This window comes from Ziziphus jujuba, chromosome 2 (genome assembly GCF_031755915.1).
Source record: "Ziziphus jujuba cultivar Dongzao chromosome 2, ASM3175591v1".
NCBI lineage: Eukaryota > Viridiplantae > Streptophyta > Magnoliopsida > Rosales > Rhamnaceae > Ziziphus > Ziziphus jujuba.
Genome location: NC_083380.1, coordinates 19079979 through 19097219, shown reverse-complemented (window position 1 = coordinate 19097219; position 17241 = coordinate 19079979). Strand labels below are relative to the sequence as shown.

The 17241-nt window shown below is 31.6% G+C and overlaps 2 protein-coding genes across 2 annotated transcripts; both read right to left on the bottom strand.

Annotated features, from left to right (window-relative positions):
- Positions 1-1829: 1829 nt before the first annotated feature.
- LOC107418963 (protein CHAPERONE-LIKE PROTEIN OF POR1, chloroplastic) lies at positions 1830-4644 on the bottom strand. Its single transcript, XM_048474414.2, has 5 exons — positions 4406-4644; positions 4168-4253; positions 3221-3603; positions 2275-2351; positions 1830-2156 (listed from the first exon to the last, which is right to left on the bottom strand). Exons 1-5 carry the CDS (start codon positions 4462-4464, stop codon positions 2006-2008), a joined length of 756 nt encoding a protein of 251 aa, XP_048330371.1. The 5' UTR covers positions 4465-4644; the 3' UTR covers positions 1830-2005.
- A 2447-nt stretch (positions 4645-7091) lies between these two features.
- On the bottom strand, positions 7092-17080 carry LOC107418999 (hexanoyl-CoA synthase). Its single transcript, XM_016027710.4, has 14 exons — positions 16643-17080; positions 15235-15364; positions 14863-15131; positions 14113-14317; positions 13879-13919; positions 13650-13775; positions 12414-12487; positions 11476-11696; positions 9942-10036; positions 9544-9760; positions 8714-8839; positions 8524-8622; positions 7612-7824; positions 7092-7441 (listed from the first exon to the last, which is right to left on the bottom strand). Exons 1-14 carry the CDS (start codon positions 16894-16896, stop codon positions 7331-7333), a joined length of 2181 nt encoding a protein of 726 aa, XP_015883196.3. The 5' UTR covers positions 16897-17080; the 3' UTR covers positions 7092-7330.
- Positions 17081-17241: the final 161 nt, after the last annotated feature.

Below are 17241 nucleotides of genomic sequence, written 5' to 3'. Positions count from 1 at the left end.
TGAAATTTAGAATTTGTGCGATTTAGGCTTTAAAATTTTTATTTGAGCGATTTGAGCCGTAGAGTTTAAAATTCGATACAATGGATCCGATTTCCAGCGAATGTGTTAAAGTTAACATGTTGACATCATGCCGATGTCATAATTTATTTTTCAAAAATAAAAAATATATTTTAAAAAAATTTTTAAAAAAAATTTCATTTTTTATTTTTTATTTTTTATTTGGAATATTTTTTTTATTTAAGTTAAATACCTACAATTATAATTAAATATTTTTTGATATAAAATTAGACAAAATTAAAATTAAAATAAAATTGTAATTTGTGGTTTAATTAAATTATTTTATTAGATCAAAAATTAAAAATATTTTTTTATGACCAAACCAAAAAAAAAAAAAAATACCACAATAAAAATTAAACCAAAAATTAAAAATAAAAATAAAATTTAAAAAAAAATAATTTCAGAGTAAACCTTAAACTTCAAAGGACTAAACTTCAGTGCTCAAATTGGGTAAATTTAAACTGGTACAAAAATGCAATTTTCTTTTGATTTTTTATTTTTTCTGCTTAATTATATAATTTACCTATTTCAAATGTTAATTGATGTTAGTTTGAGTTCATTAAATATTCTTTAAAAAAAAAAAGTCATTTTAATTAACTAAAAACCTAAAAGATTGGAAAATAAAAAAATAAAACATACCAAATCAAACACAATTTGAAATGCGTTGATTTTTTGTTTTCTTTTTTTCTTTCTAATTTATAGTTATTTGAGATGCTTAAGAAATTCTAATAACTACTAAGCAACACTAGCAAATATTTTAAATAAGTAAATTATATACAATCAAGTAAATAAAAAATATAAAAACCAATGTATTATCAAACATATCGAATTAACTACATTTTGTTGTTGAAAAATAAAAAAAATTGGACTTTTTTAAAAAAATAAAAAGACAAAAATTTGTTTATTGCTTGATTGTTAACAAACAAGCAAAAAAAAAAAAAAAACAAAACAAAACAACATTTTTTTCTTTTTAAATACCAAGCATCATTTTTTTCTTTTTAAATACCAAGCATACATTTTTTTTTCCCCTTTTTTTTTGGGGTAGAAAGATTCCCACTGTACTTTTCTGGTCGATGTAACCTAACTCAACCATTGCAGAATCTTGTGGAGAATGGAAATCATATTCTGAGAGCACACTGAAGTACTTCCAAATCCAATTTAAATATTTAATTTATCAAAATTGATAATAATAAAGTCCTTTTTTTTAAGAACAAAGTCCATATAAATTTACACTTTAATGTGTAAATCTGTATTTTATAGTTTATGTTAATTTACTTTTACATCCAAAATTTTATTTTCTAACAAACAGCGTAATTGACTATTTGACTATAAATTTTAATTTTTGACACTGAAATACTTCAAGTAAAATGTTTGGGACCTTTTATGCATGTGCATGAGCCGTTAATGAGGGCGTTGGAAAGATGTCATCTTCAAGGATAAAGATGTCATCTTCAAGGATGACTCAAATGAACCCATTGATGGCCTTTCCTCTCCCACTCCCACTTTACCATGAAACATATCGATTGTTGTTGAGAATATAAAGGACATGCTAGTTTGGTTCATCTTGTTTCCAGAAAAGCAAATCGGGCCGCTGACTAGCTGACCAAAGCTGCGAGACGAGGAGCTCTTATTCCAGAATGGGAATCCTCTATAACTTATGATTTTCTATCCATAATTAACCCTGATATGAACAAATGTATCTCGCCTCTCATATGAATGAAATGGTCATTCTGACCCAAAAGAAAAACTAAAAAAAAAAAAAGAAGTAATCATTTCAGAAAATGGTCGTCTTAAATGCATATACTCAAAATGGCGATCTTTGCATAATTCCAGTGCACTACAATCATGTCGAAAAGCACTAGTTCAAACAACTAATTCATCTTTGCAAAGCTCTAACCAGTTTGCAGCTTCTAGATAATACAATTCTGAATCATGAAAGTTAAAACTTTTACTTGAGAAAAGTGCAACCAAGAAACAAGAAAACATATACTACCAGCGAAGTCATGAGTTCGAGAGTCCATGTGGGTTGTAATAGAAATGATGGAATATTTGGGACCAACACCGAACCACATACCCAGCCAGACACTAGAGCTCCAAATCTGCAGTTGAAAACAGGTGCAATTAGGCAAATGGGCAAACCAACATCCTAATAAAAAGCCATTGTGGGGAAGAAAATTGCAATATCAATCATCACATTCAGTTATCAACTTAACTTACCCAATAATGAAAGCTCTGGCCAAGCTTTTTGTTTTCTCATTGAGGAAATATATGCAAGCCGCCAAGGAAACTGCCACCTACATTTGGAGATATACTTCACTTACTAACAGAAATGAATAGAAATTAGATAGCTAATATTCTAAGACCTTTCCCAAAATCAAAGAAAAGGTTTGACAAGTTAACCACCAGGAACGACCACATTTATCTAGGTGGCCAAAAGTTTGGAGGAAAATAGTACACTGAGGTTTCAATTGTTATGGCTTTTTGATTGTTAAGGGGCAATAGAGGGTTCAGTTGTTATGGCTGATAAGGAAGAAGACACAGGAAAATCAATCACAGTAGTAATTGCAATAAACAATGCAACTCTAGCAATTTCATAAAAGATTCAGGCCAAAGATAGAAAGTAGTGGGCCAAAATTTTTCAAGTACTCATTGGTCAGTCTAGAACCCATAAGATGAAGCACAGAGGTAGTCTGACTAACTTTTATCACATCAACTATTTAGGTCATCACGTAAGTATAGGAATTCAACCAAAGAAACGACCAACACAAGGAATGAGTTAGTTTCTCTAACAAAGCCTTAAGAAAATAGTCGAAAAGCCCACAAAAATCTTTAAAGTTGATATGCAAATTAGAAATTGAATATGTATTTAAGCACTCCTCACATGCGCATATAAGTTAATAACAAGAATCATAACAGGTTAGTGAATCTCTTCTAAAGGCCAGGTCTTTGATACCAGGTCGGCCCTTCAAAATCTTTTCATAGTAAAAATTGAACTGTATGTTCTCTTAGGAATAAATAAATAAAAATGCACAAACTTGAGCCCCATATCCTTCTACTCCATTACCATAATAGCCTGGGAGTGTTGCGTTTACAAAATATGAATTGCTATAGGAAGTTCTACTCAAACATACAGCAATATGCAATACATAAAGTCTGAACAAACCTGAAATGCAGGTCCACCTTCAGCTGAATTCATAATACTCCAGCCACCCATGAATGCAAAGAGAAACAATCTTCTTAAAATAACTTCAGTTGGAGGAAGTTCCACAAAATTTAGCAAGTTTTGAACCCAAGGTGGAGACTCTTCCACTTTCTTTTTTAACTTGCTTTTCAAGTTAATTTTTGTTTTCTTCCTATGTTGGAAGCTGGCCATCAATATTTTCTCAAACGCAGCTTCTATTGATTCTTCACTTCTCTCATGTCCAGAATACTGTTCCAAAAGAAAGTTGCGCGATCCCCAAATCTCTTCTTCAGAAGCATCACGGCTTACACCAAGACGTTTGTAAGGATCCCAAACACGTACTCGAGGGAATTTTGGGACATTACCTATAAAATAAAGAAGAAATATATATAAATGCCAAAATATGAACATCTATGTTTTGCCAGGAATTGAAATAACATGTAATCATCAAAATGTTCCCAAAATAGATAAAGCGGAAAAGTATTACACTTTGAAGTTCCCGTCTCTCAAAGTCAAACTAATAGATATCAATAATTAATATTATCCTGCATGATTTTTAAGAATACACTAGAATTGTCTAGAAGTTCTTCACGATTGCAGTTAAATGATTTACCAAATATACAAAGAGCTTCAATTGTTTTCCATGGCCACCCATCACAAAAAAATACTTTCTGTACATCAAATTATGGAACAATGACAGTGCTTAACAGACTTCAAATCAAATTAGGTGCCGAAACAAAGAACAAGAAGGATAAAAAGTTAAATAGCACATACATACACCAAAACAAGACGCAGCCCCAATGAATAAACAAATTTTCTCCAGAAAAATCCCACTTGGGTAACTTTCCTTTTGGAAGAGTATAAATATATACAAAATTTTATCGTGTAAAACAATTAGCTAAAGTAGAAACCAAAATTGAAATGTATACCTTCATAAGGTGTATCAACAGCACATCTAGATATCCGTGAAACAGAAAAGCAAGCAGGAAGCTCCTTTGTATTTCTACGAAAAGAACTGCAAGAGAAAATTCCAACACAATCATAATCTTGAAAATCGATAAAAAAAAATAATATTCAAAAATAAATTTAAAGCCCATATATATTCAGCAAATAATTAGCAACGTTTAAATTCATATTCAAATAAAGATTGAGGGAGGGAGAGAGTACAGTTTTTGGCCGAGGAAAGGGGTGGTGAAGCTAGGGCTAGAGAGGGAAAGAGACACCATTTTTTTTAATCTGGGAAGCCGTGTAAATTGATGAACCTTAATTTGAGTGAATGGTCAACTCCATGAAGATGAAGATGAAGATTTGGGCAGGTCGAATAGCCGAGCAGTTCCGTTCCGTTGGCTGGGCGCTAAGAGGAAGAACCATTTCCCGTGGCTTTGTCTATTTCAATACCTCCCCATAGCTTATCCTGCGCTGGGGTGCGCATTTTTTCGCCTTCATTTTATATTTTATATTTTATATTTATAATTTTTTTTTCTTTTTTTTAACTTATAGTAAATTTCATCTTAATCCCTCTATTTTGAAATTTTTGTGCAATTATATTTGTAACTTTGAAAAGATTCTGGATAGCCTTTTGTAATATTTGGGTATTTTTGGGTATTTAACACCTACGCTCTTTCAATTATTAACCTTTTGCACTTTGATTTGTTTTTTTTTTTTTTTTTTTTTTTGGGGACATTTTGAACTTTAAACTTCGTTTTGTTATTTTTAATATTTTGATTTTTTAATCATTGTTTGCCTATTTTTTAGTAGTTTTAAAATATACAGCACATTAAATGCAACGAGTTTTGTAAAATTATCTAATTTTTAAAATTTTGTTTCTCAATGGTGTTTTAAAAACAACATCACCGATAGTTTGTCTGCTCTAGATTTTCCTTTTATTTTCCACTGTTTTGTTATCCAGGAGAGTGGCACTTCTGCCAACTCCTTTTTGTAGGCTTTTGCCTTTGGGATCTTTTGGTTTAAAAAACTATTCTATTCAGCAAAAATAAATTAATAACTAAATAAACCACCTATTATTTTGTTTTTCATATTTGCTTTCACATCACAATCACAATTTTATTTTATAATTTCTTAAAACATAAAAATAGTAAGAAATAACCGATAATTAAACAAAAAAAAGGGGGTTAAAATTATCTTTTTTATTAGCACATATTACTTTCCTAAAATTTAACTAAACAAAAGAAGGTGAAAATGAAATAAAAATAAAACATTAGGGGCTATGGTAAAATTTTCTGAAATAGAGGTGCATTTGTGCAAAAGATCAAAATAGAGAAGGCTAAAAGTGAAATTTACCCTTTATTATTTTTTTAGGTTTTTTTTGTCTCCTCCATATTTGTTATATTTATATATATATATATATAAATATATATATATATATATATATATATATATATATATATATATATATATATATATATATATATGTTTTGGGTAAAATTCACCATATTTGTAATTTGTGTATAAATGTTATTACAGTTATTATAACAAAACCTTGCTTTATGGGAGATAATTTGGTGATAAACATCCACCTTATCTCATAATCTAGGGATGTTACTTTTTGTATGAATCTACTAATTTATAACTAAACTTATTTTAAATTTTTTTTCTCAAAAGAAAAATAAAAACTTGTTTTAAATTTTAATTTTTTTTACATATCATCTAACATGGATTTTTTCTGTTTAATATACTGTCAAGGGCTTCCACTTAAGCTGTATTAAGTTACAAATCAGTTAAAATCTCTTATATGTTAATAGTTGAATAATGGCCGAGTAAAAAAGCAAACAGATAGTAGCTTCCAAGTTCCAACTAATTGCCAATAGTTGGTTTGGTAACATTTATATTTTAAAATTTCTATTTTTTTTTAATTTTTTTTACTTGTTTCTTTAAGAAATTAACCAAACATGAATACTAAATAATTATTATGATAATCATTTGCAATGGTTAAAAGAAGAAAAAAAACATTTATCATAATGTTTTATAAACAATTAAAATTTTTTTTTCACTAAAAAAAAATTGTAAGTAGATGAGAATTGTAACGAATATTTCAAGCAAAAAGCCAAATATAAGATAAAAGCTTGAAGAAAAAAATTGAGAATAAAAACAGCGGACATAGATGTTACAAAGCAAGCATATAAGTATTACTTTGTAATACTTTTGTTTTTGGCTTTTATTTTTTCTTAAATCTTTTAACTTTAATTATATACAATAAACTCTTTCTTTAAATGATAATTAAAATCCTTACCTAACTAGAAGTTATAAAAAGAAAATTAATAAAATTACAGAGTTAAACCATCTCAAATTATTTATAACACCCATTATAATACATGTATGTTTAAAAACAGAAAAAGAAAAATAATAATAAAAAAGACCATAATACCAAACTAACCATCAAACTCTTATGGGTGTAATTTATATTTTTGATCCGATAATTAATTTTTGTTTCTTTGAGAAGTTGATAATTTATTCTAGGACAAACCAATTTTATTTGTCCATTTTAAGACAGTCCAGAGTCAAAATTACGGTTTTTCCAGGCCATAATATTATATTAGAATTCTCCTCCAATTTAATATATGTCAAAAAAAATAAAATAAAATAAATAATATGTATATATAAAATTCCTGTATCTCCAGAGGACAATTTGTTTTCTACATTCAGAGGAAGTCATATGCCCTTTTTTTTTCTATTTTTTTTTTTTTTAAATTGGATCAGAGGAAGTCATTTACTTGAAAGATAATAAATTTTTAAATGATTAAACATGTCGTTTCATACATTGGAAAAATGAGAGCTAAGAGATAACAAAAATGTTTTTTTTTTTTTAATTTTTTTGCTTTGTATTAAGAATGACTGAAAAGAATTGTTGACATTTGTCGTACTGCATATTTATTATACAATGGCCCATATGGTGAACATAAAATACCCTAGAGAAAGGAAAGTTCTCAGATATATTTTCACGAGTTAAAATTCTAAATAATACATTTCTTTTCTTCATATTATTATTATTGTTTTTCCTTTTTCTCTCTCCTCCAGCTCCTTATTTTTCGTGAATGTACAACAATTTTCTCGTCCATGAGAAAGAATGGAATATCATATCTTAGAACTTTGATCATGTTGAGAAAATTGCTCACGCAAAATCCTTCTCATCACCTTATTAGTGGCTGTCCTTGGAAGAGACAGAAGGGGCACAACGCGTGAAACCTGTACAACCAAGTGTCAAGTTAGCATGACCATCATACAAGCATAAAAATATGCATTATTTTGTTTTATTTCTTTTTGCTGATCCATTTATATGCATAAATGTGCGTTCATAAAGAGAGCCTAATATTCCAATGTAAAATGTAACTCTGAGCAAAAAGCACAATCAATACCCTGAACAAAGGATTTAGTTTCTTCTGCACAGCTGAATTGAAAGATATCCTTAATTGATTTAGGTCTTCTTTTGGATTATTTGAATCCTTGAATACAACGGCAATCACCAACTGCTCAGGCCCGCCTCCGAGAGGTGGAACTCCGATGGCAGCTGTCTCGAGCACACTGTCATCAACTTCATTACATATGCGTTCAATCTCAACGGAACTCACCTTACCAAATAAAAAAATATAAACATTAGGAAAACCAAAAATAATTATGAAGAAGCATTTGCAATGAAAGTTGATGGAAGTATTTCTTTCCCCATATTGAGGAGTGATACTGACATTTAATAGCAGCGGATACAATATGAGAATTCCTAATTTTTTTATCCTCTAATACAATCATGGTATCTTTAAAAGAAAGATCTTGAACTCGATAGCTTGATGACAAGATCTCTTTCGGAATATTTTCAGTGCATGATTTTAGCAAGAGTAACAGCATATAAAAATAAACTAGCCAAGCTGAAACAAAATTCCAAAATTCAGCAAGACTCCCATTTCTTATCGAATAATATTTCACAATGGAACAAAGTAAATGATTTTTTATGCCATATCATCCAGATTAGATGCATCATTAAGTAATCAATCTATACCATAAACCAAAAGTTCAGTTTTAATCCAGACAAGTTGCTCGTAACCCAATTGCTATCAATTCTGAAAATTCAAGAGGAAACATCCCTACATGAACACAATGTATGAAGGAAACTCCTATGCAATTGGAAAGCAGTATAAATAGTATCATAATCTTTCCTTGATCAGATACTAGATGTACTCTATAATAGGTGAAAAGGATAGCTTTCTATCCATGCCCATGGCAACACTTACTTCCATTATCCTTATGTGTTCGATTTTCAGAAGAAAAATGTGTACCTTGATGCCTCCTATATTCATCGTATCATCAGCACGGCCATGTGCATGATAGTAGCCTCTAGATGTAAGCTCAAACATGTCCCCATGTCTCCTTAAAACCTGACCACATACACACATACAAACATGCATGAAAATTTCAACTGACCCTCTATACCATGTTAGTATTTAGGTGAAGAGAAATTTTGTGCACCTTCCCATTCCACACTGGCATTCCCTTGAAATATACATCATAGTGATCAGCATTTAGCAATGTTCTAGAAGCTCCAAACATGAGGGGATCCAGTGCTAATTCACCAATTCCTGGTTGATTTTGTGGCTACAATAGAAGCAAAAAGATTAATTTGAGTAACTTGAGCTGAAAGAAGAGATTTGCAAACAAGAGGAAAGCCATAAGCAATTCAGCAATCACCTATAAAATGGAATATTTGACAGTAATCAATATGAAAATGCCTACAAATAATAATGTCACGTTAGCATTACCTGTGCCAGTGCAGGCATACTTAGACAAGAAGTTCTTCAGGATGTCAAACAAAATAGTGAGTTAAAATAGAATAATGGGTTAATAATCAGATATCAATTCCTGTTAAAGAAGATGACATGGAATTTTCCTCCTTGCTTCTTTAGCAGAAGGTCAAGTAAGTGTTTTTATAGATTGTTGTTCAGAAGGGAAAAAGATAAAAAAATAAAAATAAAAAATAAAAAATAAAAAGGGGGGAAGAAGAAGATCTTTTCCTGGTTTTGCGCAGGTACTTGGCAAAAATCAAATAATTTCCTCCATTAGCAAATTGTTACTTGTTAGCAGTTTAGACTCCTCTATGAATGTATGAACAATTACCAACAAACAGTGAATATCAAATGCAATGATTTCATAACCATAAGGAGAAATTGAATGATAGGGTTGTCTATAGGCTGCAGCTAAACCCAGCAGTAAGCACAAAGCAAAAGCATGTAATACATGGTACACTGCCCCTATATTTTGTACTTGCACTAAAATAAAAGGTGAGCTTGATTGGTGCTTACAATGGGAAGGCCATTACTGCCAAGAATATACAAACTGCAGCCCATAGCTGGTGTGCTGAAAGCAGCCAATGACTGAGCCTGTAATAAGGACCCAGAAACAAATCCACCACCAATCTCAGTACCACCACAATATTCAATAACAGGCTTGTAGCAAGCTCTCCCCATCAGCCATAGGTATTCATCAACATTAGATGCTTCTCCGGTGGAACCAAAACAACTACAAGATATCATTAAGGAAAAAACAAACAAATCTTAAACAATCAACCCCTGAAGCAAAATCCACCACTGATGTACAACCTGCTTCTAAGGAACATACAATGTAAGCATTGAAACGCCAACATAAGGTATTTTATCAACAAACACAGATTTAATATGCTAACCATTGCCCCAATTCTTACCGGATGGTAGACCAATCATAGCCAGCAACACAATTTGAGCTTTTCCATGTCCGGACAATACTTGGGATCACACCAAGCATTGTTACTTTAGCGTCCTAGACAGATTGCAAGAGCTTTCTTTGAGAAAAACATAATAAATCCAAAAATTCTATTGTAAGTGAACATGTAGAGAATTGCCTATGCATTTTAAACTAGTAAATATACATTTTTTTTACTTTATATTTTATTTTACTATTAATAAGAATGACTATACTACTGTTTCAACCTCAGAGTGCTCAGAAAATATTTTTCTGAAGTTCTGCTGCCCTACCTTTGTATACATAAATCTGTTTTTAGAAAGTAGAGAAGTTTTAATTCCTTTAAGTTATTTTATTTAAGAGGTTAGGATATGTGTAGACAGGAATAAGGATCAAAGTAAAAGTAGTGAAATATTGCTCCAAGGTCTTAGCCACTAGGGTAATAGTAGGATGGGTTAGGATTGGTTTAGGTATTAACATAAGATCTTAACAATAATAAATGAATGACCAAATAAATTTGCCATTCATACATCCTAAAGAGACACAAGACCATCCAAATCTTGTCAATTCCATATTAAATACTTTGGGCATGAGTACCACTATGCAGCAAATATTCAAGTGAAGAGTTGTCCATCCACAGAGATCTCTAAAGATTTATTAAGAATAAAATGTGATACATAATAGGATTTTTGGAATTCTTGACATGCAAAACGGAGACACCTTGTCAAACTATCTATAACAAGTAATTAAATACTTTATGTAGTTCTAAAATCAAATTACAGCAAGAAAAGGCATCTAGAGTGACACAAGCGCATAGTGGCAAACAAAAATTGTTAAGAGAGTGGGTGTGAGTGAGAGTTCCAGAAGTGGATAGAGTTCTTCCAAGCAGAGCAAAAGTTGGGAACAAAAAGAAAAAGAGCAGAAAAACAATATTTCTTTTTGATGGAGAGTGACCATCTTTATGTGTGCTGTTGAAGTTTGATATTTAAGTTTGCTCCACTTTCTAACAGCTAAATTTTTTATGCTAATGGTAACTTAATATGATAAAACTAAGTTTTCTGTCTGGTCACATATTCAAATCCTACTAGCCACCACATGTGATTGGAGTGTTAAGTTTGTTGTGTCCAAACTAAACATAGCATGGCTCTATTTAAGTTCTGACAAATTAAACTTTTGGGTTTTATACTAGGTTACACACATTAGTCAAATGAAAATATCATGTGATGAGGAAAAAAATGAAAGAAAAGACAAAGTGTTTCTTGTGTTGCCTTAAAAGTTATAAGATGATTATTGATTACAAACTGAGTATAGTTGGAACCATGTCATGTTACTTTATGCATCTCAAATTATCATTGTGGCAAGAGAAACTCGTAAAGTGTAAGAGCTGACAAGAAATGTATCTTTAAGACCATAACATTAAACTCACAGGCATCCCTAGTGAACAGTACGATCAAGGAAAGACCATAAGAAAGGACTGTGAAATGAGAAAACATCATTTAGAAAAATTAGTATTATACCTGCACAAATTTGGCAAATCCAGAACCAAGCGGAGATCCGTTATACAGAGCAATGGAAGCCCCATTTAACAGTGAAGCATATACCAGCCAAGGACCCATCATCCACCCCAGATTAGTGGGCCAACACACAACATCACCTTTCTGAATGTCCATGTGGCACCATGCATCTGCAGCAGCTTTAAAAGGAGTTGCATGGGTCCATGGAATTGCCTTTGGCTCCCCTGAACCACGATTAAACCAAATTAAAAGCATACCTTTATATCAAATTATCTTTGGGCAGTTGGAAGTGTCAAGTTTGAAGATAAGGAATTGAACCAATCACCTTGCAGAATAGTGCTTGATTTTTAAGGTTTCCATTTTTCTCTTGATATATTATTTAGCGGTTTCCATTGCACTTTCAGGAAGTGAGGCCTAAATGGTATCTAGTTTTGACAGGCAAAGGTGGGAAATGAACTTGAAGACCAAATGCAGCCAGCCCAAAGATGGTTGAAAAGATAATTGAAAACAAAGAAACCAGAGAAATTTTGCCAAGTCCCAATTGAGATAGAAGCAAGGTGGATCAAATTAGCAAGCTACCATGTATACTAGATTTGAAATAGCATGTCAGAAGTGTTATCACCTATAGAGACAATTACTATCTATGAACTGAACTCTCTTTCTCGTTTATACCACATATGCAAACTCCCATACAGTATAAACGAGTTACAATATTGACCAGAGACTACAAAAATTTCCTTTCATTTGAAGATAATGCAAGTACAATACTATTAGAAACCCTTTTATTATTGAAGACAACAAATTTCTCAATAAGGAGAGAGAGAGAGAGAGAGAGAGAGAGAGAGAGAGAGGGGGGGGGGGGGGGAAGGTTGCTTTTCTGGTTAAGAAATCAACTTTTGGAAAAGGCTTTCTCAGGCTAAGGTTCAAGTTTTTTAAGTTACCTGTGGTTCCAGAGGAGAAGAGAATATTTGTAAATGCTTCAATTGGTTGATCTACCGCAGCAAATTCAATTTTTCTGCAGGTTTGATACGGAAAATGAAAGTAAAAGCCTCACAGATAATTGGGTTATTCCAAGATAAAATAATCTCACATATCAAAACACATATGAAATGTACATCTGATGCAGGTCCAAGAAAAGTACATCATTTTTTTATTTTCTTTTTCATAGGTTGAGAGAGAGGAGAAGAATAAGAAAAAGAGGGGAAAAAAATACATATACATACATATATATACGTATATATAAATTCTGTAATTAAACAATATGCAGTCTGTCTAATTATGTTAACAAATAATCGTATAAGAGGATACAAACTTTGATTTATCAGTCATTAAAGATTTTCATAAAGATTATACTTGTGTTAGTGGGAGTCTTATGTTAGGTACGATCTTTTGGAGTTTTGGATTTGTACAAAATCTTTGATTTATCAGTGATGTAATTGTTTACTCAAACGATATGTATTGTCAATTTTTAGATTCAAAACATGGCCTGTGATTTGTCTAGTCCTTGTCACTTCAGTGCTACTTGAAACAAATCTCATACACGATTGGAAAGTGAGACACCACTTACTGACCTTAAGTGGTTAGGCAGTTACATATTTATTTTTGGTCTTTTGTATGCTTCAAATTTGAGGTTGTTTTTCATGCAAATCGTCTGCCATAACTTTTAACTTAACATTACAAAAGTTCATAATCATATAATAATCTGCATTAAGTGTATTGACAAAATTTGAACGACATTACATCCGTTATAAAAAAATAAAATAAAAATAAAAAATAAAAAATTGAAATATATATTGGTTACTAAACAAGACAGGGATGGGGATGGCATAATTTTGCCAATACCAACTCCTTTGCCACATAATAGACAATTAGAATTTTAATACTAAATCATGATCAAATGAAAGACAAAGCTGCTAATTCACATATTAACGTGAAGGGGAGTGTTAAATGTAACAGTTATTTTTTCATTTTTATTTTTTTCCCCCTCTTTTGGACGAAATCAAATGTAATAGTTGTTAAATTGTCACTTTTTTTCCTATAATTATGTGAGGAGTGTTAAACATAGTAGCTGTATGTTGGATTGACATAAATAATTTAGCTTAATCTTTGCATTGACAACAACTTAAAAAAATAAATAAATAAATAAACGTATATCATGCTGGAATATAATTGCATACTTGAAATCTCCGACTCTTTCAAGAAAATCATTCCAAGCAACGTCGCCATCACGCAACTTTATGCTGAAACTAGAGCCCCTCGTAGGGATGACAATTGCCATAGGAGACTCAGCTTCAACAATTCTACTGCAAAATTGAAGGGCTCCAGTTAGACATACTTTCATAGGGAAACCACATAAAAGAAAAAAAGATTAATTCCTGTATGACAAGAGATTAATGAAAACTCCACCTGTATAAAGGTATGCATTTTTCACCGCGAATAATGAGATCCTGACCATCATGAAAAAGGGAAGAAAAAAAAAAAAAGGGGACTAAGGAAAGGACTTTTAAGCAACAAATGCAAATTTGAATAGGCAGCAAGATTCCAAAAAAAATTAAAATTAAAATAAAAATTAAAAAATTATTAAAAAACGCACCCACACACACACACAATGGAGAACATGCCAAAACGTCATGGAAGAACCTGGGTAAATATGGCTTTTGCTTGTGATATTCTTAGCCTTGTTGATATCTCAAGAGGAGCAAAACTATCAGCAATAGATACAACTACATAACCGGCCAGAACAATAGCCAGGTAGATAATAACAGATCTAACATCCATTGGCATATCAATTGCAATTGCAGATCCTTTGTCCAAACCCAGTTTTTCGAGTGCATGAGCAACTAACCTACAATTATAACAAATCATTAACAGAATTTGACATTGTAAATAAAACGAGATAAAGTTTCAGTCTAAAAATATTTAAATATTTAACAATTATCAACAACTTCATCTTCGTATAAAGTTCAAAAAATTCACATTGCTTAATGACAGGCTATGCTTCTGTCCAACAACCTGAATAACTTATTATGTTCCACAGCAAGTAATTATATATCTAATTGAGAAACATATATTGCCATTACTTGCAGAACTTTGAATTAAAAGATAAAAATGAAACTTCTAAGAATTTGTATCAAAGAGCAGATAAACTGATTGAAAGCTCTGCGTTTGACAGTTTCAGAATAAGTTTGCTGAGATCAACTACGATTTAAGTTCTGATGGAAGAACTATGATTTTATTAGAATTTGACAGTATAAAAGATAAAATTATCTTAATTCATCTTTCTGAGTTAACTTCCTTTATCGAATACATATTGTTGAATTCCGCATAGTTGAATAATTTATGAATCTCATAAATGAGTTGAACAACACAGAGCTTTATAAGTAGGCATACCAAACCTCTTCACGCAATTCCTTAAGTGTCATTTTATTTATGGGCAGATCGTCCTTTCCTTCATCACGCCATAGTACCATTGAATCATCCAAGTTCCTCTTATAATTTAAACTCAAACAATTATTTGCAGGATTCACAAATGCTCCTGGAAGCCATTCACCACCTGGATGTGAGAAATGCCTTTCTCCCGACACATTCTCTCGCAAAATACATTGGGGAGGTATGGAAAATGATACATTCATTTCATCTAGTATGGTTTTCCAATAGACCTAAAAAATGAAAGTACTCAACCAGATATGTAGAACATTTGCTACAATTTGATGACAAATTTCAAAAATTCAAATGAACTATTACAATATCATATTAATATACCTCAGGGTTTTTGACAGAAAATTCTTGGAAGTCAGAAAAACTTGATATGGGATCCTTGTATCTTGAACCCAAAAACTCTTTTCCCTGCCTCTCTAGTAGTTGCCCAACATTAGTTGAAACTGCAGCCTCCCTATTTGTAGAACAAGAGAAGTAAATTTCATATTATCTATCCATTACACATGCATAGATATACAGAAACGAAGTAAGAACTACTAACATTTCCCATGTAATAATTCTAGTTCTTCTAATGTTTCACCAAGAATGGAGTTCCCTCCACTAACTTGTTATGAGTTGTTAAAATACAAAATAAGATGAGTAAGTTGAAATTCTAACGAGGTATATGAGCATTTGAAATTCGTAGGAAACAGCACTCATGCATATACACATTCGTACTTCCATCTTTTAGTTTCCTCATGTAGTCCACTTTTAGATTTGAAAAAATTCCACCTGTTGAACTAATGACAGAATAATCTATATAAATGTGATTGGGACAAGAATTTCCTGAGAATTAGAACAAAATACAAAAGGATTTTATTTTATATTGTGTCAATACATAGAGAAAACCATGCTCACAGACCCACCTTATAATGGGTCCCAGAAGTGTAAGTTCTTGCATCAACCAAGAAATTTCAAAACAAAAGATTCTGTATTGTATCAATAGAAAGAGGAAACCATACTCAATGACCCACCTTCTAATAGGTCTCATCAGTATACCAAAATATTACAGTCAAAAGTGAACATACTTTACTCAAAACTGTTATTAATTTTCATATTTCCATATATTTAAATATAAACTCAAGTAAACACATAATTAACAAGAAAAGTACCACACCATTTTATTTCTCCCTACTCATCAAAATAAGGGGACCAAACTGCAATATATTCCATTCCATTGCATTTAGGAACAAACCAGATTTTGGTCATGCACTGCACGACTGCCGGTGCTACAACCACATTACATTAAAAATCAAATATAAAGATGGACTGCCAGCATCAAACTACCTTCACACACAAACTTATGCATTTAAAATAGTCTAAAAATTCTCAAAGCGATTCAAACTAACCATGAAAATGCCTCCCCATCAAACCCTTCCTCATGATTTTGCTCTTCTTGAATCTTGACCAATAATTAACTAAGAAATTCATTACTAATTACATTCTAAACATCTTATTTCCTAAAACAATATCAATTCAAAAGCCTTCCAAATTCCCAAGTTTTCCCACAGACTATATTCCGGGAAAACAAACAGTCTCTAAGTATCCAAATAAAAATAAAAAGATTAAAAATAAATAAAAAATAAAATAAAACCACGGAATCGAACCAATAAACCAATATTATTATATACCACGTTCTACAAGCTTTAAGCTAAAACTGCCAACTATGCATAAGCACTGAGAGATAGCTTACAGGTCGGGTATCCAAGCAGGCGGGTCGGGTCCGAAGTCCTTGTAGCAGCCATAGTACATCATCTGGTGAAACGAGAAGGGAAGGTCAGGGGAGAGAATATGCCGGGAAATATTGCTCCATGTGTCGGGAGTGGCAGTTCCGTAATTACGGATGATCTTGGTGAGCCTTCCATGGAGACTCTTGGCAACTTCTCGTTCGATTCCGAGAGCTTCGATATCGGACGCTGTTATACCGTCTAGGGATTTGTGAGCCATTAGAGCTTTTATTCCTTTTATTTTTTTTCCTTGTTCTTTTTTTCTGAGGATCAATTCTCAGAGAGCTTTTAGCTTTATGTAAGCATGGATGATTGGAGTGAGTGAACGACTAATGGGTGAGTAGTAGATAGGCTGTGCCTGTCTGTCTGATGAATTTGTTTTATTTTTTTATTCATGATTAGCATGCTGTTATTATTATTCTTTTGTTACGTGTCTATGTTTCTAGTTTTATGAATAGTAAATAACATTATGATACTAATTTATAATGACAAAAAAATATTTATAAAAATAAATCATGGTTTATAAAAGCAACAATTTGAAATGATTTGTCAATTTAATATTTCT

Excerpts from the sequence above, each read along its gene's own strand:
- LOC107418999 (XM_016027710.4), bottom strand. The coding sequence starts at position 16,896 with ATGGCTCACAAATCCCTAGACGGTATAACAGCGTCCGATATCGAAGCT. Across the intron at positions 9,761-9,941 it reads TATGATTGGTCTACCATCCG|TTGTTTTGGTTCCACCGGAG; the intron begins GTAAGAATTGGG and ends GATATCTTGTAG. Across the intron at positions 8,840-9,543 it reads GCAGTAATGGCCTTCCCATT|CCACAAAATCAACCAGGAAT; the intron begins GTAAGCACCAAT and ends CTTCTATTGTAG.
- LOC107418963 (XM_048474414.2), bottom strand. The coding sequence starts at position 4,464 with ATGGTGTCTCTTTCCCTCTCTAGCCCTAGCTTCACCACCCCTTTCCTC. Across the intron at positions 4,254-4,405 it reads CCTTTCCTCGGCCAAAAACT|TTCTTTTCGTAGAAATACAA; the intron begins GTACTCTCTCCC and ends TTTCTCTTGCAG. Across the intron at positions 2,157-2,274 it reads GCCAGAGCTTTCATTATTGG|ATTTGGAGCTCTAGTGTCTG; the intron begins GTAAGTTAAGTT and ends TTTCAACTGCAG.